The following is a 27,337-nucleotide window of genomic DNA, read 5'->3' as shown; positions in this document are numbered from 1 at the left end:
TTCTGATACATATCTGTGGTGCATTTTAGATGCCATTACGCTAAAACTAAAACAGGTTTTGTTTTATTTGGGTGGCACGTTATAGTCAACAATGGCCTGATTCTGTCAACTCATTGAAGTGTTGGCTCTTGTCAACGATGCTATTTTTACATTATGGCTTCGTTCTTTGTCACAAAAAATCTAGTATTGATCTCGTATGCAAGCACAGAAGACGGACTTATGTGGTTTTTTGAGCACTCTATTAAGCCATTTTTGGACAAAAGTTAGCAGATTTTTCACCTCTTACTGAAGAACATTTTTACACTTTGGTGACTGGTGAACAAACGGGCAGTTGCACGTCCAACGCTTGATGCAACGCTTGCGCATTATAAACGGGCATATTTCATTGACCTGAACAAGGCCATCTAAGTAACACATATAAGGTGAACATAATCCGACTTTGCCAACAATTTTCATACTTTTTTCTTAATACTGACAGCTGGATCAACGGGCTAGAAATCTATCCAAATTTTTGACCTACCTCTACCTTCGATTAGATGACGCATCCTGTGAAGGAGTTTGTCCGACGCATTTCAACTTTAGACATTGAACAATATCCAGAATGGAACCTGAATGTAAGTCAGCACATATAAAATGTTTGTATCACTTTCCATTTGGTTGGATCATTTCCTGAAACAGGAATTATAAACCAAACATGGACTAACAGTGCTGGATGGAGGTTTGTATTAAAATAACTAGAGAAGGAAAATTCTCCAGAGGTGGAGATGTATGGCTTCCGAGTATGTCTAATTTTTTTTGGTAAACATCATCTTCTGTTATTTATATTATGCGAGATCACCTAAGCAAAATTAAACACATCTCTACCAAGCCATCCTCTGATTATTATCCTGTTGTTTCTCAATTTTTTTTAACAAGAATCAAAGCTTAGCGTCCTTTTGGCCGTGATTAAAAGTATGGCATCAACTGAAGCCTTTTTCGAAGATCTTGCTCCGTCTCAGTTGACTGAAATTTGTGCAAAGTCCGCTATAAACTGGATAATAAGTAAGCCCACTTGCCCATCCACGAGAATGGAGGAGCTACAATGAACATCCGGCTACCCAAGTTGCCATTCCATTTATGTTTGACTGCAGAGTTTTACTAGTGAGTGATATTGATGTCGTTCATGTTTGAGTGGCATCACTACCACGCGGCATTCATCCAGAATTTTCCTGTCTAAACTACCGGAATTTCGTAGTTGTCCAAGGTTGACCAGTAGTCTCTGCGGCCCTTTCTGAATTTCGACGAGGACTATGAGATTGGATCCTGATCACTGCACTAGTTGGGGCACAGCAGTGTCATCCTTGAAATGACTAAAGAGTACAGAACATCTGAGCTTCTGGTCCAATATAGCGTTAGGTTTAAAGGGTTTCAGCGCCCTGTGGATTACACCCGACTAAGTTAGCTGAGCGACCTACGCACCGCCAACTGCAAGACAAAAATTCACATGTAGCGAGAAGGACTGGAGGCGTTAACCAATATAAAACTGGTTTTATCAAGGTTTTAAATTTGGGTTCTCTTTTAAAGCTAAATGGTACAGACAGTTACACTCATGCTATGTCAAATATACTTTTATGTCCCGACGAAGTCCCGAAAGGAAAGCAACCCTTCCCTACAGTAACCACTACTTAATAATGTTAAAGAGTGCATCTAAATTTGATTTGTCATCAAGAAATTTTGTTCGCTTGAAACACACAAAGGATAAATATTTACGGTTGAGGTACAATCTACACGCACAACATACCTCTAAATCCGTCACACTACAGCAGATCTCGATTCCTGCTGATAAAGAAGTCATTTCAGAGGTCNAAATCAAAAAAAATCATCACCGTCCCATTCCAAACGAGTCGAATGCCAGTTTTGTTGTTAAGGTCACTCACTTTTACTTAGAAGTTATTGCAGTGAGTTTGGTGAGCTCGGGCGAACATAATTCCCAGCAATTAGTTGCTCGGTCGTGCTAACACGTAGTCTGGAGCAGTTGCCAGTGACTAAGGCACGAAATAAGAAGGCTGTAGCTTCATGCTTTAAAGGAACGTTGTCACAAGACACAAACACCAGCAACACACTGAAAAACAATCTCCGTGTATTATGCCTTGAACTTATATTTCATATGCTCCGCTTTAGAAGACGAAAGGTTACCCGACCGAGCGTAAACAGCTTATGTGAGTTCCTTTGGAGCTTCAGAATCCTCAACAAATGGCTAACAGGTCTACCATGTTCAACTGAGGTTTCTTCATGTGAATGAATTCAACCCATTCAGAAAAGCCAATAAATAATGTACAGTGCATTTATACTTATTAGGAGTCATCGGCAGTGCGTATCTGACGAAACCCAAGGGAGTTTCGTTTAACCGTTCGACCGAAAGTGGCTGATTAGAATTATGATTTACTCATACTCAGGTCACTCATCTAAAAATTCGCCATTTGAGGAACTAGTTAACACATGACCGAGTGGTGTGGTTTCCGGGATTGAAGGATGTGTATCTTGTCTAGGAGCGAGTTAATCACTGTGCTTATCAGCCATTAGCGGCCGAACGGTGTTTCCAGTTCGGTCGGAGAGCTTACGAACAGCCCAAGAATCCAATATTCAGTTTGGAGAGTTTGCAGCAAAGTCATGAGAAGTGTATTACGGCTATACAGATATCCAGTTTGTTTCGTTCACTCTGACACAGGAGAGAGGTGTTCAAACTACGGTTGGTGATGTTACTCCATCCGATCTGTTGTTACTTTTAATAAAACACCACGCGCCCACCGAATTTGGTCATGAAATCAATCCAATACTGGACGACTATGAGCAGTACATTGAAGCAGGTAGTACTGATGGATGCTCCAAAGGTTGCTAGTGTGTGGCATCAATTCAGTGAATGGCAGACATTCCGCTTTATGCAATTCACCGCTGTGTCTCACAGTGCATACCCATAACCTCTTACGTGAGATCGTATTTCTGTTCGAACTCTGCGTCATATCGGCACCAACTATAAATGTCAAGACACCAAGCTTTCGTTCTCCCCATTCGATCTGCAAGCTTATATGCATTTGATAACACAGCTTCATTTATTCTTGTTGATGGAGGCCATTATTGGTTTGTCCCGCCCAGTTACGACAGTAAGAAAGACGTGCAAAAGACAGCTTACACTAAAGTATCGTGTGTGTCACAAGTTTTGCTGCTGATATATAGGCCCCACTTTGCGTTACATAGATGTCGATACACCTTGCCAGTGTCTACAGAGAGGGGGTATTCGAGGAAGTAGAGCAAAAGCTGTCAGATCATGAGCATCATTGTAGTCAACTCTGGTGTGTGACGGTTAGCTATGACAACTCTGCCTCGATGAAAAAATGGATGTGAAGTCAGGATACACGGTGACCTGAGTTCATACACTGAATCCCAAATGAAAGAAAATCTCATGAAGGACATATGGATTTATCTCCAATAGACACATCCCATAATGAGGACGTGCGTCAAGTGGTGATACAAACAGTATGTGCGTCAGTTGACGCACACCGCATTTGGTCGTACGTTCTTGGGAACTTAACACCTGTTGAGATGTGTTGCAACATAATTCTGAAGGTTGGGACTTGTTGAGCAACCACAAACTAAAAATATTCCGCCCCTGTTGATGAGAGTATCTATGGCCGTCCATCAAATGTTGACTAACGTCATTCTATAGTTTACCAGCCTCAATATCAAACACTGACCAAATTATCTGGTTCAGTATAGACGTGCTTCGGGTACGAGGCTGAAAAAAACATGGGATAAGAGATAATTTGAAACAATGGACAGTTTAGAATCCCAGTACATTCCAAAGCATGTCATTGTAGACAGCATCTTTTGTGAGCAATGTAAGTGCGCTAATCCGGGTTTTTAGGCTTACCTAAGTTCCAGAAGTGACTCTCTGTGACCGACGTTGTACAGACCCAGCTGGATGCGTCTGTCGACTGGTGTGGGACGCTAGGTGTCCATTTGGATGAACTGTAGGAGAAACTGCTTCACTCGACAGCTACATACCATCGCGTGAGCATGCTGATGACCAAAGAACTGTCTCCTCCTATTCACTCACTCGTCGTTTACCCTCAGGTTTACGTCGAATAGAGGACGTTCGGCCAGATGTATTTATGGATAAGCGCAAACCGCATTTAAATTCAGCTTAGTTCGACGTGGCAGGCTCATACGGAAACCAATGATAGCTATATGTCCGCCAACTTTTACACGACTGCGCCCTTTAGGCTTTTAAATCACCAGCCCTTATACAACGTATCAGAATAAGTGAGTGCGAATTTGTTGCATCCAACGGTGGACGACTGCTTAATCTCACCGGTTGAAGAGAGTGGCTAGATTGGATCGATCTTCACATACTGGCGGACTAGGTGTGCGTTTTCAATCTCTGACCATTCATTAGGGGTAAAACTGTCAAAAGGCAGCAGCTATGTGGTCATCATAAAATTCTGATTATCCAGTGTGTGGCAATAGGTTTACACTTGTCAGAGGTGCTGCTGCTGACAGAAAACGGAGGAATTTAGGTTATTTAGCTTTCAGAATTAGACACAGACGAGTCTGACACTGATTCACTTTCCACCAGTGACAGCTACTGTGCCTCTCGGTAGGGGAGCCTTCTTTCACCTGAGGTTTTGTATTGAATCGTACAAAATCAAACTTAAGAATTAAAACTTTTGAGTTGTTTTCGTACACCGATTTAATTACTTCTGTGGTCAAATTTTTGGTCGTGTAATACATAGCGAAGACCGATTTGAAATGTAAGCTACCAACAGCCATTCTTCCATTAACCCAGTGACCTCCAAAGAGAATAACAATGGCTTTCTGAGAGTGCATTAAGCTTCAGGTGTTGTTGGGTGGCCTTAACACCTACTAATTGGTGACCCAACTGTGGGTCTATAATGATATTGAAACAAGAATTTGAGCTAAAGGTATCACGCGCATCGACCGGTTCTAGCGTCAAGAACGGATAAATTCGACAGCTTCACAGTCCTACTAGTTTATCTCACCTTCCTTGATATTAATGCTGATTCCTTACCGCCGTACTTAGGGTCCATTATTACCAGTGACGTCAAGGTCCCGGCCGTCAAAGGAGGACATCCAGGCCAACCTAGTTGGAGGGAAAAAAGTATGGAAAAATATACTCAGGACTTTGACGACGTTTCTCATACTTGGTAGCTTCATTACCATGTTTCCATGTATCCCGCTGTTTCTGTAAACAAAGATACTACAAACAATTTTGTATGATAGCCACCGGTAAAGCATTCAAGACCACTTGGGCACTCATATATTGCGTGTAGTACAAAGGTAAGCCTGCCAACCAGAAGTCAAAAACAATATTTAGATTTGAATACTCTCTCTGAGTTAATGCGGCCAAGCTCATTTCAAACGTAATCAAGCAATTTATTCGCGGATGGCTCTTGTTGTGGGATTTTATCTGTTTGCACACTTATCCACTTATCTTTTTATGGTGGCATACGGCGGTCACTTACCAACACTGGCGATTTTCGTCGAAAACACATGTGTGTCTGGTGTTGCTACCGTTTATTATTGTCATTATCTTTAATAGATGTCTTGAAATTATCGTCGAATCAAGGGTTGCTTCTAGTTTTATAGAAGTTTGGGTGTAATTTATTTTATGTCGATTTATTCTTGCTACTGATCGATGAATCCAACGTTGCACGTAAATTCATACTTCATACCTTCACCGAAGAGTGCACACCACTGGGACTGGACAAAGTACTTCTCTGAGTATACTCTCTGGAGTGATACTCATTGTGAACTATAAGGATGCAAAAGAGTTCCAGCATAAATTTAGCGGACATCTAATATAGAGAAGAAAGGACTTTCAAGAAAGTATTGATTGCTTCCAGCAACCAACTGGACCACGTGCAAAACCCCAGGAAGTTTATCAACAAATGCGGCGCTATGAATACCTTAATAAAATAATAAAACTGTGCATGGTGGTAAATTAACCACATGATAGTGAATCCCAAGTGTTGATTCAAACAAGATTTGTAATAACAAGATCAAAGAGTGGCTTACGTTCAGCTAAAAAACGAAAAAGGCGGTATAGGTCCAAAACGAAAACAACAAAATGGGGAATCACGCTATTCACGTTCACGCCCCTCTTTGTTGTAGGCATTTTCCCCTGTCGCGGAGCACTGATTCTGATGGGTTAACACCAAGCGTGATAAACACTGGACACGAGTTTTGCTTTTATTAGAACTTATTGGCATTGCATGCCCGTGGCCCTGGTCATCAGGCATTCGAGGCGAGCATGTTGCTGCTATTTTACCAGCGCACGCTGAGCACAATTGAATTATGACGGCGGCGCGTTTCCGCTTAGTTTGAGAAGCAGTCTCGCATTGAAAACATTTAACGCAATCTGTACCATATTCTCTCACTAGAGTAGAAAAACAAAGATAAAAGACAATTTTTGGCGCGTACTAGTGGCTTGTGGCGATGAAATGCCATGTGTTCTCCGACTTTGTGGCACGGCCTGAATCCGTGGCATGAAACATGAGGCTGCCAGGTGATCTCCTTGAAAGCTGTCTTCCAGTAAGCTCTGTTCAGTTGTTTGGAGGGTAGAACTCAACACCTCTTACATTTGCTATCTGAAATATTTATATCACAACTAGCAACAGTATGAACGAGACTTGCTACATGGAAATGCGAATTAAACCATCACAATGATCCGACCTGGCGTGCCAAAAGAACCGTAACTTGGGAAGGGTTTGCATTGAAAATTACAGTGTCACAGGCAAAAGTTCAAGGTAAAAATAGGGCCAAATTTCCTCAAAATTTCCGCAGACTGTTTAGTCTTATGGGCGCGTGTAAGGGTTGCTCGTAAAATAGCACCAGGAAGTGAAGCGACATCCGACAGTTAGGTTTATTACAGCTCGTTTGCATATTTGTCACTCCAGGCCATTCGTACTTTAAAATTCTGTTTCACGGGTTGCGGAAGATTCAGTTTATTAAACGTAGTTTCCCATCAGTCGCTCGTGTATTCACTCCCGTTGTGTGTCTGCAATGCGGTTGACTAATATTCTTTAACTACTATATTGGACGCAACAACTGTGTGTACAGAGGAGTTCGACCGAAGGGCAGCACAAGTTGAGGTAAGAAAGCGACTTCAAGATAGCGGATACCCAGTGGGTCACATTAAGCGGCAACTAAGACGGGTATTGGTGGCAGCACCAAGGCCCAACAAGGATTGGATCGGAACAGCGGTCATTCCATACAAAACAAGGACATCTGAAGTCATTAGAAGGGCACCAAATACGGCTAACATTAGAGTAACTTTCCAGAAGAGGAAGACTTTACGCTCGGTGTTGGTGCATTTGGAGGATCGCCTTCCGGTTGATAGGAATAGGAACTGCGTACACAAAATAGAATGTAACGACTGTACGAAGCTTTATATAGGTCAGAGAGTCAGGGAATTGCACACCAGAATCGGTGAGCATAAGCGTCCCATTAACAGACCACCGAGAAACGCAGAGGAATATCAGGCGTTGGTCAAAGATTCGGCAATCGCAGGGCATGGTATAAACACTGGACATAGGATAGATTTAGAAAATGTGGACATCCTGAGACGGGATTTAAGATTTACACCACAGCGATTTGTGCCCGAGGCGCTGGAAATCGCCAAGCATCCCAGCGTGGATACAATAGAGAAGGTAGAACTTGCAAAAGTGTGGAGAGCGGTCTTAGATCAGCCGAGATGACACGAGGCAGTGTTCAGTTATCAGCGAAATCGCTGATTTCTAAAAGTAGAAAATCCAAGTAGAGTTTGATCCAATTAACCACCCCACCCCCATCCCCAACCCAATTGTCCCAGCACTCTTGGACGAACACGGCTGAACGAAGTCTGTGAACGACTCCAAGAGGAATTTTCCATTAAGGTGCCCTAGAGTGAAGGAGCAAGGACGAAAAATCCGGGTTCGTCATGAAGACAAATCCCGCTAACCAATCTATCGTACACCTTAGTCATCCCCACTAATCAACAAACAGGAACATCAAACTGAACACCCAGCACTGATGACGTCACTAGTCATAAGGAATCTCACGGATTGGTTCCCTGACTGCCTTAAAACTCAATCAACCTACTTACTTACTCACTTGGCCTAACGTTGCCCAGCAATAAATCCACCGATTGTTTACCAAACCCCTCTGAAAGGTTGATATATTTTCTTATTTTGGGTTGCTCTACTTGGAACTAAATTAACAACACTGAAAAGGGCTATTTAGAGAAGAGCTTAAGAAGTTATTGGGGTTAACTCATACTTAGATGATTAAATAGCAGATAGTCAAGGCAACCACTTGGCTATTCGACCAGGGTGTTGCTCTGTCTAACCGCCATTCACTGTGATGTTCGGACCAAAACGCAACATGCGTCGCATGCGTCAGATTAAACAAGTTTACCACGGTACCACTCAGAACATACAACCTCAATTCACACACAGTTTTAAAGTAATTGGCTTATCCTTGCTTTCGAAATTTCAGTAGCAAGGAGGTGTCTAGCTGTGCGGTAAACAAGCGCTTTTCGAATCTGCAGCGATGGTCTTTCGATGGTCATCTGCCATCATCCAAGTTTTTTTATTTTGTTTATGTAAAGAATACTTAAATGGTGTCGGAGACCAATGAAGTTTTAGCCAGCAGATGGTAACCTTGGAAAAATACAATCATTTGCAAACAAATTTTGTTTTGCAGGAGACTCACCTAGAACCCAACTTAATCTCTCGTTTATGATGTTTTCAAGCTCTTGAAGAATTTTCAGTGACCTAATGAGTAGCGTATTACGATGTCAACCTCTCTTTTTTCTGGTCACAAAGACGGGCTCAGTCAAGACGGTTTCTTCTCGCGTAATATCAAATTTCAATACACATGCATGTTTGCATTGTTTTGTTAAAAAAGTGCAGGATTTCTTGACCACTTCAAGCATGGTTGACAACTGTCTGACCTTCAGATTTCAAGAGAAGTTTCTGGCAGCACATGTGCTCCCATAACTACATTGCAACTCCGAGATAAACCATTCACCGTTCAGAGTTCTGTGTCCGAGATAATAGTAAGATCGTCATGTTATAGAATTTGACCACCGAGTGGAACATCTTAGTTTAATTTCTAAATGGAACTCAAATGTTTTCATTAGAGAAGTTCGCGCTCTCAAGGATGGGTGCAAAGTAAGAATTATCCGCTGGTCAAGATTTACTATGAACACGGCAAACTTAGCATATTTTGACACCAAGCACAGGCAGTTTAGAGCGTACGGTTGATGGGAAGCTTTATTCATGGTTAGGACCTGTTAATTTTTCTCTAAATACTTTCACGACGTTATATATCTGGAGGCCGTGGTATGTTCCGCCAAGTGACACTGAATGCGCTAGCTGAACATTTCCACATTTCCAGTTCACAAGGAAAGTCAAATTTGATGTATCTCCTTCGATCAACCCATGGTGTGTGCAGACCTGAATGTTCGTTTTATGTTGGTTGAGATAACCTTCGATTTTCATACACCCACACACTGAGCACCAGTCGAAATTTTCGGAGCACAGACCTGTGTCTGTTGTGCCTGTCACTCGGGTGCATCTTTGATATAATTGGTGACCTGAAAGGGTTACGCTTAGAGGGCTGCAACAGCATGGGTTTGTGTGAAACATGAAAAGCCGCACAAAATTTCTGACGTCAACAGACTGCAAATGATTGAAGCTCAAAAGTGGGAGCAAATTGCTACTCGTTTCGCTACGATCCATGGCATTAGCAGGATCCAAGCTTACAAGATTATATGGCAAACGGAGGGCCTCGTAAAACAATGTGACCATGAGCTCAAAAACTTACGGGACAATGTAAGCGCCTAAGAGTAACAGTTATCGTTTCCATGTATTTGTCAAGCGTTTCAGAGTTTTGAATGCGTAGAATGTGACTGAATTCTTTCTTTATGCATGGAAATTCATGGTGTATATTTTTGTAATGCACTACTCATAAGGTTGCTGAAAACTCCTCGACAGCCCACGACCGGTTTCGCCCTTCTTGGGGCTCATTAGGTAGGCGCAGCTCTCAAGGTTTCGTCAACCTTAGGTTCTACTCAAAACCGAATTGCACGAAGTTGGCGAAGTACACCCATTTGCAAACAAATTCGGTTTTTCGGGAGATCCACCTAGGACCCATCCGAATCTCTCGGTTTTGATGTTTTCAGGCAACTGAGTGAGGCGAATGAGTGTATTTCAAGTGGCAACCAAGGTTGACGAAAACTCGAGGACTGCGCCTACCTAATGAGCCCCAAAAAGGGCGAAACCGGTGGTGGGCTGTCGAGGAGTTTTAAGCATCCTTATGAGTAGTGCATTACAAAAATATATATGTATCGGGATATCTTGAATATCGTGGTGACTGAAACATGAGGCGGCCTGGTGCAGCACATTCAGTTGCCTGGAAACACCGCAAACGAGAGATTAAGCTGGGTTCCAGGTGAGTCTCTCGAAAAACCAAATCCGTTTGAAAATGAGTGTATTTCGCTGAAACTCACAATGTTTTTCGAAGCCGGCGTCTAGACTTGTAGAAGAAGAAACAAGAAATGTAAATTTTAGGAGATTTCTGTGGGCAACTGAAAATTGCTGTGGTGTAGTGGGCAATTTTTATCCAGAGTAGAAACGCTCTTTGCGTTTGTTTTAATGCCTGTCCTATCTTTTCAAATACCTGGTTTTCTAGTCCCTAAATTTGTGCTCTGTTCAAGACCGCGAGGGATTTTGGATCTGCTTTCCAAGAGGGACTACAAACGACCACAACTATGCCCACCGTACTCCTAGCCTTGCACCGGGCAAATCGTTTGAAGATGATACGCACTGATAGCAGTATCGATTAAATTTCTGAAAATTCCAGAAACTAAGACTCCGGTTGGGGAATAGAGTAAAACTAATCTTAAGTAGTTGTGCAGAACTTCACGTAACTCCAAAATTGTTTATTGGAAGAATGGATTGGGTTGCAAGGAATGCCGTTATCAAGGCACGAAATTCCAATTTGTTTGAAAGATTCTCCGCCAGCAGTCCTAAGCTCAGGGGCGTGTAACTATTCATAGATGTGAACCAACAATATGCCTCTCCCATTTGCAACAATGTTGTAATTTATATTTCATATGAAGGCAGTCCCGATCCTACTCCGCATTTTTTCCAGTAGTAATGAGACTGTTGTGGTCAGGCCAACATGAAGTGGAAATGAATTATATGAGACTGAGAACTTCCTGGGAAACAAATATTTCAACATGATGTTGATCTGTATAGATTTGATTTGGGGGTTGGCACTGCTGATGACACTGCGTCATACTGCAATGCAACACAAGTCGCAAAAGACAGAATTACGTCAGTGGCAGACGACCACCGTCTAACCTAGAAAACTCTGTTGCACATTGAACCCATCGGGGCGCACAACACTGACAGTGCCTCGACTGACGTCTTCTCCCATTTGAATCAAAATCTGGTTTATTGAGACAGGGAAAACGGGCACCTTCTCTGAAAGCAGAACAAAGAAGCATATAACTTAAGAAAAGCAATTTTACAAAGCAAATATATAAAATGAATCTCTCAATCACACTAGTGTACCAAATTTTGGGTGAATTTCTTGGGCATTTAGAACCTGTCGTAACCTGCTTTATCAGTATTAACTATATATAGTCGACCAACTATTTTTACGACCTCCAGGCGGTTCTATTTAAGCCCGAGGTTTTGTAAAAGAATTCAGAACAAGTTGTTATTTTATTGTAGATAGAAGGTGAATAGCGAATTCTCACCCAGTTGTCTCGTTTTCCGAACCTATCTGCTTACATTTCTATTCTATAGCCGATTGTTGTGTACCTTGCAGAAAATGCAAGTTTCCGTGAAATTTCAACCACTGTTAGCTCCAGATCTCGCACAACAATTAAACGTTCGGATGAACAAAATATTCCGGTGTTGTTCAGAAACTAATTGTGCTGCGCCATGGATAACGGATCCAGCGACCAAGCAAAACCAAGTATCCTGCGTTGTAGAACGAAATGTGTATGAAGGTTAAGTGTGAACCGAACTGGGCAAAACTTGCCGTGAATCACGAGATTTCGCAGGCTTCAAACACTGCCTAAGTTTCATTGCCAAAATGTGCGCTTGGTTTTCCGCAGTGACCAAAGACATGGATCATTCAGCGTGCCGATTACTAACTACTTCTGTTAAAATAAGTTACTGCAGTCCTCTTTTAAAAGTAGGATTGCTGTACACGTTTTAGTGCGCGATATCGTTGAACTGTTGATTACTGAAAGCTGGTCAGATATTTGTCGAAATCATTTGAGAACATGCAACCAGTATGTTTCCACGTGAATTGTGTTGATTCAGCCAGCTAGGTGAGTAATTATGTTGGCCAGGGAAGTAGCGATCACTTTGTGCCTGAGTTATAATGACCTAGGTGAACCTTTTGACTAATGGCTTGCGAGCAAACCAACATCACGACTTTAGCTTGGCTACCTCCTGTCAATCCTCTTTCTACATGTCTGCATCCACTTCAATAACTGAAATTCACGGTAATTTTATGTTATCTTGGGGCATGTATTTTACAGGAACTGTGATCTCGTCACTTATTCAGGTTGATAAACTGCTTTCTAGCCCACAGGCACTGTATCGTGCGCAAGCGTGTGTGGAGACTGGGCATGATCTCACTCAAAGAAGCAAAAATATATCCTACTAACCAGCGACGATCGCACTTAAGTTTGTTGAAATGAATGGAGTTCCGCAGCATATAAAAATTGTACTATCTCGCGTTCAACACTGCTGAGTGTTAATCTTTGGAAGCTTTGGACCTCAAATGTGTTCTGTGCTCAGTAGTTTCTTTGTTTACCATCTATTAAGACCTGGGAAGCTGTTCGTTTTTCACCGAGTAAATTTCCAAACCAAAGTTAACAGGGTAGACTCAGATGCAGATTTACAAAAGTACGTTTAAAGATGTATCGATCATTGGTTTGGAAAAAGTAAATGTTTACCATTGGGATCATCCACCTTAGGTGTCAAGCCATTTAGTAATTTCCGGTTGAAACCGCAGCTCCGGAAGCAAATTTCTAAATCTCTGCATAATAACTGTTAGATGGAAAAATTTGTTTTTACTACTTTGCGCCATCTGATATTATCCTAAAATGGCTATTAGTTTCAAAATGACAGGTTGCTTTGAAGAACCAGGCGGAAACCAACCGCCTAAAATTTTACGACAGCAATCCAAGAAAAGCGCTTGTTTCGCACCATACAGGAGTATTTAAAGGAACTCACGTACAAGAGGGGCTTTGTCTTGGGGGATTGGTCATTTTAAACGAAGCTGTACACTGAACAGCTGCACTGTAGATCATCACTGAGGAGGCTGTTCGTGCCCTCTCCCTGGCGTGTGAAAAGACCTAGATATTCTCCAAGCAGTAAAATGTAGAAAGTACTGGGGGAACATTCGGTTCTGTAATAATAACTCGAAGCGAAACATCCCATAGTGAGACAGAATTTATTACGTTTTCTGGTGTTTTTGCCTCACATTGTCAGAAAAATCATAAATACTAAGTCCAGTTTGTTTCTTGTGACCAGTTTCGCAGGATGCCAACATGTCTGGAAGAAGAAGTCAATAATACATGAGCAACATACTATACCTCACTGTCCTAGAAACCCACAAAGTGATTGAGGTAGCAACGTTTAGAACCATGAATTACTTTCCCAGGCTATGCGCAATGGAGGATAACGTGTCCCTAATGACACAGAAGAAATTCCACCAATGTAAGTTATTCGATACAAAAACTGGACCGACTAACCCGAAGTAGCTAAAGAATAAAGAGATTGGAGATCGCTGGAAACCAAAATGAGGCGATTAAAATGATGCGCTCGATTCAGAAGGATTTTGACTAAAGAAAAATTTACATGATTTTTTCTTCCTCGAAAAGGCTCCACTACCACGTCTACCGGTTCCCAAGCTCAAAAACACTTTGGACCGTTATCTTCGTTTGGTGGCACCAGTCGTTGCACCAGATGCTTATGAGCGCACGAGGAAGATAGTAGAGGAGTTTGGCCGACCAGGCGGTGAAGGAGAACGTCTACAAAAACTTCTTGAAGAGTTTGCAGAAAAGCAGCTCAACTGGGTATGTGTTCGGCAACCAAAATGTTCACCATTATCACATTTTTTTCGTATAAAATTCCAGGCAGTTGGGCAGTAATGTGATTGTCGAATGCCAGTAAAAAAGTTTCCTGGTTAGAATATTTCGTTTTTTTTTCATAAATGGTCCCAAGGATGCAATCAAGATTTTGGTATGGGAGTCGTCAGTAGACCTAGCAGTTTACGGAAATTTGATGCATTTATTAAAATTGTTTAGCAAATGGTTTCACGGAAACAGCATAAATCAAAGTTTTTTTAATATGTTAACTTTCCCTGGAAAGTATGAGGCACGAGAAAAAATGAACCGATGGTTAGGAGGCACATTTCCAAACGGGGTGTTTTGTCGCAGGCTTTGTGCGTATCTTAAAAAGCAGGTTATGCTGTGTGTGCACAGCAATCATCTTTGCGTATTAGAAAACTTCTGACTGATCCCCACTCAGTTGCGCACACTGTGAATGCATGCCAGGTTGAGACATCTGTGCAACTCCCGACAACACTATGAAAGTGTCAAGATCCTAACGTTTTAATCATTCCGACCAGATTTCTTTCGTGGCGGATCCAACGTGAGTGCATCACGCACAACTTGCTATCTACGCAGCAAAGTCCCTTGTTATTGCACAACCCCTTAAAAATGTCAATAGAACTCCGTCTTGTGTGTTACCAGTATTCAGGGCCTCACACCTCCATTCGCTTCTGTGAGCGATAGTTGTCACTGTTGTGGATATCATTATCATGGGTATCCAAATCCATTTCCTGAACGCTAAACTAAATAAAGTTTTGAATTTAATGGTTAAGCCAGGCTGTATAACCAGCTAGAAAATAAACTCTCCTTCGTTACGGTGCCTGAATACCTGTCTCCAGGACTGCATATTAGACGGTACATCATGGCTGCGTATGCAAAGCAATGACCGAGGTTTAATTCAATGTAGTAGACTTCGTTTTTATTTTCAAGAAAAACTCTGAATGCATTCAGGGTTGGGCATATGAAACTCATTGGTGTTTCACTTGTACACGTTACCACACAACCTTCAAAGGTGCTTCAAGGCGTAATAATTTAGTGAGTGTTCAACCGCTGACCTATCGCTGTGCTCCACTGCGCTTCCTAACAATTCACTGGTGAAGTCAACCCTGTTGATGGTTAAACGCTTGAAGTCAAATTGCCCAGCCAAGCGAACAAGCAAGCGACAAGCTTCACCGTATATGTGTGAATATATATATAAGAAATGCATGGCACAGTTTCTCAGTGTCATCTTTGTTATGATAACAGAACTGTTGCTACTTGGCTGCGGTTTGTCAGCATCTGAGAAGATAATGCAATCCAACTTTTAGTTTTTGTGAAACTCGGAGCGTTTAACTGCAAATACGCAGTCTTCACAAGTTATTTCCTAATGTAATATTGGTTGTTTCGCTAACTTAATAATAAATAAAATTTGCTGATATCTTGTACAAAGTTTTTAATGAGATTCCATAAACTGCAATCGATATCTTGTGGTTAATTCAATGATGACTTGTATATTTATTGTCTAATCCTAAAGGCTTTTAATCTATCTACCCTTTCAAATATAAGGATATATTTTTGATTTCAGAAAGTAGAGCACCAGTGCCACAAAGGATTGGATTAATTTATGAGCTAATGAAACTTTACCTTATGTTAGACTTGAGATTGCATGTGACGTCTTGAATTGTTTGCTTGAAAACAAATACAAATTTACTTATTCACACATCCATCCAATTAATTTAGTGCGTCCTTCTGAAACTGAAGCGAAAATTGATATACAATCAAGTTCATCATTGGTGCAAAACACTGAATGGCCTTTATCCTAAATGTTCTGTAGTTGAACCTGAAAATTCTCATTTAGTTCATTCAGTTTATAAAATGTCGTGGTTTCTTCACCGTTGTGAGTAGTTAGAATTTTTAAGAGTACGAGTGTTCGGTTTGCATTTGGCTTTTCGCTGACTTACTCTGTTTGTCCTCCTATAAAGAGATAACTAGCTGGGAGCATTGTGTTTGGCGTTTAGTGCATATAGTTAACGACAGGGAAACGGGTTGTATGTTACTTTCTAAGAATACAATTTTCGCGACTCTTTGGAAATCGCTTGGATGTGGTTGCATGCACAGTCTATCCCGGCTTCTTCATCTCTGTCAATTTTGTTTGGGTGCACCATACCTCCAGTTCGTCCCACAATCACAAGACTTGACAGAATGGCATACTAAAAGACATATGCCAAAGCCCACAGTCTCCTCCAAGATGAAGTGCTCCTAAAGCCGTCAAAGGATCTTAATAGGCCCAATAGTTTTGCGATATACATCTGAAATTAGCGGTTCTCAAACTAAGAAATTGTCAACAATTATGTGCTAACCTTTCCGGTACAAAACTATGTATTACTTATCGTGCCTTTATAAAATCAAAATGGGTTAATTGAAGTTCATTTTTATGGTAAGAAGAGTCGAGCCAACAGAAGAAAGTTATTTCTGACTACGGGATGTTGTACGTTCAGGTGGGTGTGCTAATGCTTTCCTTATTCCCAACGTGGAAGATTAGGGAGGATTTACTGTAGACGATAAACAAACAAGCATTTATTTTAAGCATTCGGTTGGTTAACACGAACCGAGATTGACCAGAACAGCCACTTAATGAATGATGGTAATGCTTGGGTGTGTATCATGAACAATGCCTACAAAATGCTCATACCTTGACAAGAAGGTCATTCTTTTTCCAAGAGGAACTCAACTGTCGGAATGGGGAAAATATTCAAACCGAAGAGATCTTCCTACCTCTTAGAGTTGTACATTCATCCTTGCAGGTGTTTTTTGGCGGGGAATTAGCCGAGTAGCCCCAAGTTTAACCACGTTCTACTCAGTTGATTGTTTCCAAAGTGTCACATTAAGATTTCGTCTAGGGCATACAGAAGGAATACCACATTTGTCTCGTAGTTTATTTCACTGAGGAATGCTTCTAGCCATCTTTGATATATACTGATCGTTATCGCAGAGACAAAGGTATTTGCTTTTGCCGATCCGTGGGGGCGCTAATACCCTCTAATCATCAAAGGAAATTGTTTCTCGAAATGCTAAAACACAGCTGGTGTATCGATCAACGAATGCTCACTTTGCACGGTCACTTATTGGATTTTGGTTACCAAAGTTTCCAGCTATGTTTCAACATGGTATCGGGATGCGACGAATTGATTCACTTGCGTATTGATGGACTGATTCGGCTAATTGCAGATGAAGACCGTGAACTTGCACACAGAATTTGGTGACAAACACAGGAGTAGAGTGCTGTCCAAGGTAGACGTATTTTTGTTCATACGGCACCGACTGTGACCATGACCGCCCATTAAGAATACATAGGTCTATGAAAGTAGGTTTTGGGGTGAGACATCCTTTCCTGCATATCCATCACAGTAAAAGTCGTCCGATTGTTCACCATAGGTAGTAAACCGACCAACTGAATAATTATGCCAGAGTTAACCATAATCAACAGGATAAAATTGAAAACTAGGTTAAAAAGCAATAAAAACGAGTATCAGCCTGTTTTGCAAAATTTTCGAAACCAGGGTTTTGAGCTGGTATATCACGATACAGTGGATTCCATTCGCCACCCTGCAAGTTGCTACACCTTTCTTTTCCAAGGTCACGGATTGGTGGCTGGACGATATGTATCTAATGAACCCACTGCCATTGCCTATCAACTCTAGTCCGGGCATGGTGTTTCCCAGACATTCATTTATCAGCAGTCGGCAGCAGCTCAGGTGAGACAATCAGAACTTATTGGATAACACGCTTGTTCTCGCTAATTCTGCTCGTTTTTCATCACATTAAGCTTCTTACTGTCAGTTATAAAAGCTTCCAAAGGGACCTGTGGAACGGGTGATTTTGATTGTAACAGGCACATTCACTCACCATAAAAGACACGGGGAAAAAGGCACTTTCAAGAAGAATGACATTGTCAGCTTCCAATAAGACTTTGAATCCACTGGGAAGATAATTTTATATTATCCAGAAAATCCAGTATTTGCTGCAAAGTTCTACAACCTTTTCCCCAAATGTGCTTCCTGATAAGTTTGCAGCTTAGGTTTGAAAAGAACACTGCAGCTTGCAGTCTCAGTAGCTGAGTGGGTCAAAACAAGTAAAAGGCAAGAAACAGATAAAAGAGTCACACCTACACAGTTACCGCTAGATGTATGAACAAAGTTATTCTGTCCATAGAATACTGAGGACGAATTTGTGGAGGTGTTGTTGAAAACCCGGAAGACTACCTGCTTAACTCTTTGCGCACCGGCGACTGCTGCTGGTTTTCGTGCTATTGAAGTGCACAGGAAATACGCTAATCCTATGTGTACATGAGAATAGTAGTAAGCTAACTGACACTTTTTTCAAACGTTTGATGTAACTTTGATGATAATGCACACTTTTTCATTGGTGACTGGAAGGACAAGGTGAGCAAATATTGTTATGCAATACTGTCATCGAATGAATGGTGTATAAGCGTTTACGACGTCCCACGTGATCCTACATATCAAGCGGACAGTGGAACAGAGAAACGATGGTGACCGTGAAGCTTCTGCTCACGTGCGGAGGGAACGTTCATCTACTTTATCTTGCGGCACTAAGCGTTATGGTAATTATTATGGTTCGAATTGTCCACTCATATAAATGTCTAATCATGCGTTGGGTTACATTCAAAACGACACTTTGCACATAGTTTGCTGGGAGTCTGAAAAAAATTTAACGTGTGAAATGACGTCACTCTATGTGGAAATCCAAGAAAAGTAAGACTGTGCCATGTTAGAAGTTATCAGTTTTATGCACATCAATAAACTCTGGGGAAATTCGTAACCGAAATTCCCCGCCTGAACACTTTTTCACTCTAACACGAGTCGCTGACCATCAGTATGCAGGAGTCTTACTTAGATTCAGTCACACTTTTGTCACACTGTGCACAGCCGTGCAGAGTTCAACAATTAATCGAGAGTGCGTGGGTTCAAATATACCAGGAGTTCTTGCGATGCACATCGTTAATGATTTCCAACAGCAAGAAACCTTCTAAGTTTTTTGAGCATAGATAGATACCACTTGTGCTGTGGGACCTCCATTGGAATTTTTTAAATGGACCAGTTAAACCATAGTTTCATACGTATTCAAACCAGGTTTTCGTCATTGCTTGATACCACTGCGACAACTCAAGGACCCCGGTGGTTGTGAGGAGAATAAAACCACCTTAGTGGCAGTAAAACATGGTAAATTAAAATATTGCAAGATGGGCACTCTGAGTTAGGACAAAGAAATTCCCGTATATTCTGTATCCTGAAAACTGCTCCAGACATCAGGAAAAACACTTTTCTATTCGGATACAAATCCACGTCTGTATTACACAACATTGTGGGTCGTCTTTTGGCTCACCTGTACAAGCAACATGCACAGTTCCAAATTTCTTCATTACGAATGTCAAAACCTCACTCGCAAAAATTCTATGACTGTCTTTAGCAATTATGAAGCCAGATAGCAGGTGGGTTCTTAAAGCAAGCCAGAGATCAGTGTACATTTTGGACATGACTGTACAATGATATTTTCACCGAGAGGTTTTCCCGGATTCCAGCATGTCTTGCAAGTTATATGTTGTAAGTGCCAACAATGTGCGACCCAGAACCAAGTCATGAGCTGCTACTGCAACCATTATTGCAGTCGAAGATGTAAAACCACGGGTAATATCGTGAGGTGCCGCTTAAAGAGTCTGGAGTCATTTTAGAATACGGAATTTCTCAGGTTGTGCAACCAGTGATCGCAGAAACAATCAGACAAAGAAGAAACAAAGGAAGTGAAAAACGCCATCATTCCCCCTGGGAGCAACTGAACATCTATCTGGGTAGTCATCAGCAGAACAGCCACTTAATAAGTACTTAGATGTGACTCCCATGAGCAAACGATGAGTGGTGCCAAGTTTTACCCACATTAATGACCATTTCCATTGGTCAGACTGTTTGGCCTCCATATACTGCATTCACAGGTTGTGCTTCTGACTCCCTCATGGAGGTCAGTGAAATCTACACCGTTAATAATGGAAAAGGACAAGATAGTTACGCAGTGCTTCTCATCTCCGCGGCACAGACTGGCGCTAACTGCAGAACGAAATTTCTTTTGATAAAATCCCTGCATCTCCACATAAGTCATTTGAGTCAGGTATCTCAAGCAGATTCCCAATATGGACGGGATTTCCAGGGTCATTTTGTTGGATGAGAAGGTAACAGGCCTATCGCAGCCTGTCCATATGTTGCACGCAAATGTCTAGCACTATTGAACGATACCTGAGCTTCCCACAGAAACCTCTAGTTTGACACCAGAGTGTGAGGTGTAAACGGAAAACGTACAGTTGTTATACACGATACTGAAAGAGTGGTTAATAAAGGGCCTAACGTGATTTATGAATGATAAATATGTTCCATTACCTGATTGAAGACACGTTTGTCCAAACCTTACCACAAAATGTGGCACGCATAGTACACGTATGGAACGTACGAGTCACAGAATCATTGCCGTGACAAAAATGACACAGTAATTCTTTTTTGAACATGTTAAACCAAGATCATTTATTCCCCAAAAGATACATAATACCCTGATAATACCCTGATTATCTAAACAAACACACGATTTTTTCACTCAAGTTTTCCGAATCAGGAAGAGATCTATTTCAACGCATGACTTGGAAAGCAGAGGTTGGGAGCAGAAAATCGTCTCATTTTTAATGTTAAATTAGTGTGAGCATTTCGAAGCCTGTAGATTTTGAAATTGAGCACTATCTCGCATTTAAAGCTGTGCCCCTTAGGGCATGAATCGTGCCATAAAAAGAATGGATTATGTAACGACACCGCTCGATCCACTGGCTAGCAGATCCAAAAATTCTCAATCTAAATCTCAGTCAGTTTTCTTCTTCCGCATTTTCGATACTTACCACAAACATATTATTTACCCTTTAGTGCAGCCGGTCTCAGTTAGCACTGAGTTTGGAAGAAAAGGCGTATTGTAGACCAACCATTTGACAACTATCATGCGACTAGTTTGTTGGTTTAGTCTAGTGATAGGGAATCCTAACTCAAACAAATCATTTTTTCACGCTGACCTCAATGGATTATCGCACTAATTTATTGACAGTCAAGTGGAGGAGGGGAGGCCTTAAACAAACAAACTCGGGGTAATAAAAGAGCTTGAATATTTTTCTTAAAATCTATAGATTTCTAAGGTTATTCAGAATGAATTTCACTACGTGAAGCTCAGGTTACCGAGAAACGCTCACTTGAAAAGCAACCCATCGAATTCTCAATGTTAATTTGGGTGGGTGGGCGTAAATTCTATGCGTCTCATGTCACTCTGTTAAAATACTTCAGGGGATCGGAGTTGTTTGTAGGTACGTATTCTTCATGTCGTCGTTTGCCTACTAATACCTATAGAGATAGACAAACTGCTGCGCGTGAAGTTTAGTTCGTGTCTTGGCGGTTCTTCCCTTTAAAAAGAGCACGAGGCTACAGAGGCTCGTTGCTTTAGATATGATCCTTGGAATTACGCAGTGGTAGAATGAAACTAAATTATAAAACAGTGTAAGTCGATAAGTATCCGATAAGTAGGGAGAGGGTACCGCTGGTAAGCAATGTTTTTTAGAAAACAGCTCACATAAATTTAGTTCATTGGATTCACAGCCACTCATCAATAGCGGGACCCATTTCGCAGACCCCGGGGTTCATTTGAAACACACATTAGGAAGCTGAGCTCTGAATGTGTTGCACAGGTAGGCAACTCTTTGTGTATCTGAGAGACTGCGTTTGTGGCAAATCATTAAACTAAAGGTGTTTTCAATAGGGCTTAGGTGCTGTATACGAAGCAACTCAAGGACTTACTTGTTATCTCTCACACGAGCAAAAAGCGGTCTTTGTGAACTGCTTTGGCAGATGTAAATAGCAATGTGGGCAATGACGAGAAGCACCCACTCGGTTTTGAAAGATGAGGTTGAGGTCTCCTGAAGTTTATTATCTAACTTTATATCACTTCAGGTTGAATCAACCTGTAGATTCACTTGCTGATGAATTGATTTTTTATTCAGGGAAATTAGTTATTAGTTGCTTTCTTTTCACAAACCAAAGTGACGACCGCCCATTAAAGACTTGTGGGTGGAAGAAGTTTCTCAAACAAGTCCCACTTTGTCGATTCAGGCAAACTCAACTCAGTAGGGTGCCATTAAAAATCCCCAGGGCAAAAGGATCCGGTTAGACAAATCGGTAACTAAGTTACCAGCTATTTTGCTGCGCATCCGAGCTTGGTGTACTAGATGAGGTAATCCGATTTCGGATAACCAAGATTGAATTAGATGGTCAAAGAATCATGTGGAAACCCTTCCGCAAACGGATTTGATGTTCGAATGCTTGCATAGTGCACTTAGACAGAACTTTTACAGTCCATTTATACTGAGTGGACAAAAGCACCACGTCGTTCCAAACTGTAGCGTAAGTTTAGTGCTGCTGACTTTGTATACAAGAATAGCTGCTCCCAGTCCGAAAGACCTTCTTCAGTCAGTTTTATGACTACCTCTTGCCTGCAAACACACGGAGAACTGACAGGAATAAAATTGATTTCAGCCTATCTGAATAGGCTTGAATAGTTAACACGCACTCCGTGTCCAAATCACTCCGGCAATGAGTTAGGCTTATTTACCAATGATCATAATATTTTAGCATAGTGGAACCCTAAAGTACTTGCTACTCTTAGGATTTACAGAATGACACCCTTACATATTATCTAACCAGTGAAAAAATGTTCCTATTCCGAGTGTTTTACGGTGACTTTATGACGATCCCTTTGCATACTTTATGGTAAGACTGCAACCAAGTGGTCCAGCTACGCCAGTATACTGTAGTTGTCCATCCAAAATGACCTACAGCTACACATCACGGTGACAAATAATCTTTGGGTATTCCACTAACAACAGCAATACAGATAAACGAACTTCAGTCTTGGGTCCTATCTTACGTTGCTGTAACCATTTGGATGGATACCTCCAGGTTTACATCCCTTTTTATCATGGAACCTAAACCACGCTTCTCCACTGTGCTTAAGTCAAAATCCACCCACAGGAACTCTCGTTTGGTGATGCACTGAATAACTTGGGGTTTACCTATGTTTACTGAAGCACTAGATCAATATTCTCAGCCTATGTTGCTGAGTGAATAAAATAGTGAATCCGGGTTCCATCTTACCTGAGCAGTTTCAACGTGTGCACCAGCCCTCACCATTACAATGCAGATATAAGTTTAAAAAACGAAATACCTTTGTTCATGTTAATTAACAACGACGCAAAAGTACATTTGTGTTTGTGATTTTTTCTAGCATACCCTGGAGAGGTAACGCCTAGGTGTACTTGCTCCGAAGTTTAAATTGGAGTCCATATTAATGAGGATGACCTGTGAAAAAGTAAACCACTGGCTAGGTTCACCTGGGATGAAGATTATTACAGCATAACAGACAGACAGCTCTTCAACTGCAATGTGGTTGGAGTGAACTACGTTGACTTATCCTAAACTTAACTATTTTAAATTTATTCTTCGCTTGGTGCTGCAGCAAAATTCTAACAAAATTTTGGAGATCTGTATACTGTTCTCTGAAGCCACTGGGATTCCCAAACAACACTGTCCGCGTGATCGTAAAGAAGTCCTGTCATTTGAGAACACGAAGTCGAATCTGTATGATTTTGACCGGCAAACACTGGTGGGAATTGCTTGATTAGGGGTTTTTACCTAGAGTGGCGCTGGAAACAAGCAGAGTTGTGAGGTTTTGCTTTTTCTAATTTCTATAAAGCTACGCGTGAATTGGGAAAGTGGCTAGAAAAATTAATAAGTTTTTCAAAGTTTTTTTTTGCGAAAATACTGCGTTCCTGGGTGGTGTACCTTCTCTGAGCCTTCTTACTGTGCACAAATGTGCCATCGTCTACGTATTTGTTGTGAAAATTATACAGTGTGTGGTAATTTCTCAGAGCGTGTGGATTCGAAACATCTCCATTACTGCTCGAGTGGTACGTAGTAGCTTAGGAGAAATAAAGCAGCTTCAATAATAGTTGACGCTTCGCTCGTAATAGAGTTTGGGTGAATGATACGAACTGCGTTCAACAACAGAATGCAGTTCACTTGTTATTTTTTGGATGACTTGGAATAAGTTAGGTTGGTGCTGTTCACTTTGTGTGCCGAGCGAAATGAGGTCATCATCGCATACGTATCTGAAACTACACACCACTCCGATGACTATTCCACGTTTTCCCGGGCAGTCTTCGGGGTATTTCTAGTGCACTTCCCTCGGTTTATTCAACGTTTTGGCAATACAGTGCACCCAAACTGCCACACTATCAAGTTGCTTTTGCTCATCAGTTTGTTTCTTAAGCGGAACTTCTCGGCGGAGGGTTTGCTGGTGATGAAAAGCACCAGATTTGTTTCTTCACCGGCGCTCTCTTCAATTTATGCTTTCTACGAAGATGGACTACACTAATATAGTGTAGAAGGTTAGCTAATTCTATTTTCGTCCGACTACCTCCAACCCAAGCTGCAGCTGCGCGAAATGTTCGAACCTGTTCCCTACCTGACTGTCAATCATACCAAGTCATGTGAACAACAGTGTGCTGCTGTCAACGCATACCGTTGGATAGGGGTGATGACGTCGGTCACATTTTTGTACACTGTCCTTTCGGATAAATCCTTCAGCCATGGAATCAGACGAACTCGTTTGTTTGATTCAGTGGTCTGTGATATGGAAGGTATTGCGCTGTGGAAATACACGATGCCACTAACAAATCACCCCATTGAACTTTGTAGAATTTGTGCGACTAGTGTGAATAGTCGAACTTGCTCCAAGAAACACGTATAAAAAGGCAAATGGTCAGCAATTTAAAAAATAAGCTCTTATCGCGAAATTACCGAGTAAACGAACAGGGCACAAAAAGATGGCAGTACTTATTAAGACACTCTAAATAACGTTTCACTCTTGCAAGTACATTGTTGTGCGGGGAAACTTAGGATTCGGTCACTGCGTAAGCACCAGACCACATAAAAGTATAAAACGTTGAGCGCATCGTATTTTGTATAAGTATGAGAACTAAAATCCTACTATTGGTGCCACGCCAACAGTACCGAGTGTCTGATCGATTAAACTTGATTTAAAAAATCCTCTTCTGCTAGGTTGAAAAAGCGAGCTTATCTTCGGTCTGTTGACAGCCCCACCAAAACTTAGGAAAACCCTTCATCTACCAGAGAATAAGGCCAAATTTTTAGACAAGCCGTATATCTGACTGCCGTTCTAAGAAACCACGATCTACATGGAGTACGATTCAGTACGCATTTTGAGAAGCGTTCATCAATTCGTCTGAAATTAACTGATATGTGTGAAATAGTTCGATTAAAACCTATTCTCCTTCATTTTTCCCGTTAATTTGCGAATTAATTTATCGGTTTCTGCTGTGTTGTTTCGACAGATTTGCGGCTCAGTTAATCTCTGGTATTTTGGATTACAAAACCATCTTGGACACGTAAGTGCAATCTTTTTTTATTTGTACAGCTTACAATCGTTTTTTCTAGTCAGGTGATCATTACATGAACGTTTAATTTGAAACCACGATCACTTTTGTAACACCGATACTGCGTTTGGTCACCGGGTTAACGTCTCCCAAAGATACACAGCGCACAATATAATATTTTCATCTGACGATATCGATAGCCAATATGGTTTGACCACTAGATGGTTTTTCAAGTATTCTACACTCAGCGTTCGATTGTGAGAGCACTTCACAGTGGAAATGGCAAGAAAACACTATGAATTGATAAACTTCATATACTAAGGTAGGGCTAAAAGCAGGGACCAGTTGCGAACGCCATACAAACGCCGCTAAGAAGGGACTTCTGAAATAAGTCATAGATGTCTCTCAAGTTGATAAACCATGATTTCCTAATATCACCATCTGTTTGGTTTCACTTAAGAGGCATAGGCTCTCATGGAGGAAAACGCTCCCTCCCCCATTTGTTGGACGTCTTTTTGCAAGCAAGGATATTTATTATGCAATTGGCTACTGTAGTAAAGTTCAATCAAGTAACGTTTTTCGGCTTTAGGGGACTTTTATAGGGCTGTGTAAATTGGAATTTCATGGTTTCAAAGTATAAACCTTGGCAATTTCAGACCGGAATTAACCATTTAGAAAAGGTTCCCTTATAGTCAAATAATCTCAAAACTTTGGAATACGTTCTATTCACCTAGGTTTACTTAAACTTATTTAGTCAGGTAAATTGACGAGGAAGGCGTGGCCATATCAGTTGCCTTCAGACTACATGGTCAACAAGAACTGGTTTGAACACGAGTTTACTCAACAGAGCAAATAGTCTTTTCCTGACTTCCATCCGTTCATGTGTGTGTGTTCTCACAAGATTCTGACCACGTACAAGTAAAGCGTTGTGGTTTTCGAGCAAGTGGACCCTTAAGAATAGGTGGTTGGGGAAAAAGTTCAAACAACAAACGCAGAATTCGGTTTTGCACCCCTTGTCGCGTGCGTGTGGCTTCTATTACCATGGTTACCAGGGTATGACGACATTCACGCACACACGAGGCAGCACCAAAGGAAAGTGGAAAAGAATGTAATCCAACACCGAGGTTGGATGAGCTAATCTCGATGAGCGAGTTGCATTAATTGAAATTTCGCAGCCACCTGACACTGAAAAAGTTCTGAGGCTTCCGTCCAGCTGCCACACCCTTTTCTGTGGTTCGAGTTACAGCCGAATCCTTTGACGTTCTCAGGTCACATCATCTCTCATCTATATCACGATAAAAAATTTAGGAGAAACAACATGCGAAGCTAAAGCACAACAATTTTGTGCTAAAAAGTTAAGTAAACGCTTTTTACTGGAGTTGAAATCTGTGGGGCCTTGGAATACAACAAGCACCATTCAAATTTTCCGGTTTTATCCTGTAGTTTAAGCAAATATGTCATCTACTTTAGGATCTGCTTCCCTCTTGGTAAATGAGATGCAATTCTAAGTAGTGTTGAGTTGTGCTTTGTACTTTATCCTCAACCTAAAATGACATGGTACACAATACACTGACAGTTAAAAAAAGGGACTATAGTAGGAGAGAGAAATATTTCTCAGTAGTTTGCAATAT

The 27,337-nt window shown here is 41.3% G+C and overlaps 1 protein-coding gene across 1 annotated transcript; it reads left to right on the top strand.

Moving 5' to 3' along the window:
• Positions 1-536: 536 nt before the first annotated feature.
• Positions 537-25,775, top strand: T265_06480 (hypothetical protein; the record flags this gene model as incomplete). Its single annotated transcript, XM_009171754.1, has 5 exons — positions 537-614; positions 13,952-14,146; positions 17,798-17,916; positions 25,665-25,718; positions 25,748-25,775. 5 exons carry the CDS (start codon positions 537-539, stop codon positions 25,773-25,775), a joined length of 474 nt encoding a protein of 157 aa, XP_009170018.1.
• Positions 25,776-27,337: the final 1,562 nt, after the last annotated feature.

Source organism: Opisthorchis viverrini, assembly GCF_000715545.1.
Source record: "Opisthorchis viverrini unplaced genomic scaffold opera_v5_133, whole genome shotgun sequence".
In the NCBI taxonomy this organism is placed as follows: Eukaryota; Metazoa; Platyhelminthes; class Trematoda; order Opisthorchiida; family Opisthorchiidae; genus Opisthorchis; species Opisthorchis viverrini.
Note: the sequence above shows the minus strand (reverse complement) of the source record. Positions and strands in the feature narration are given on the sequence as shown.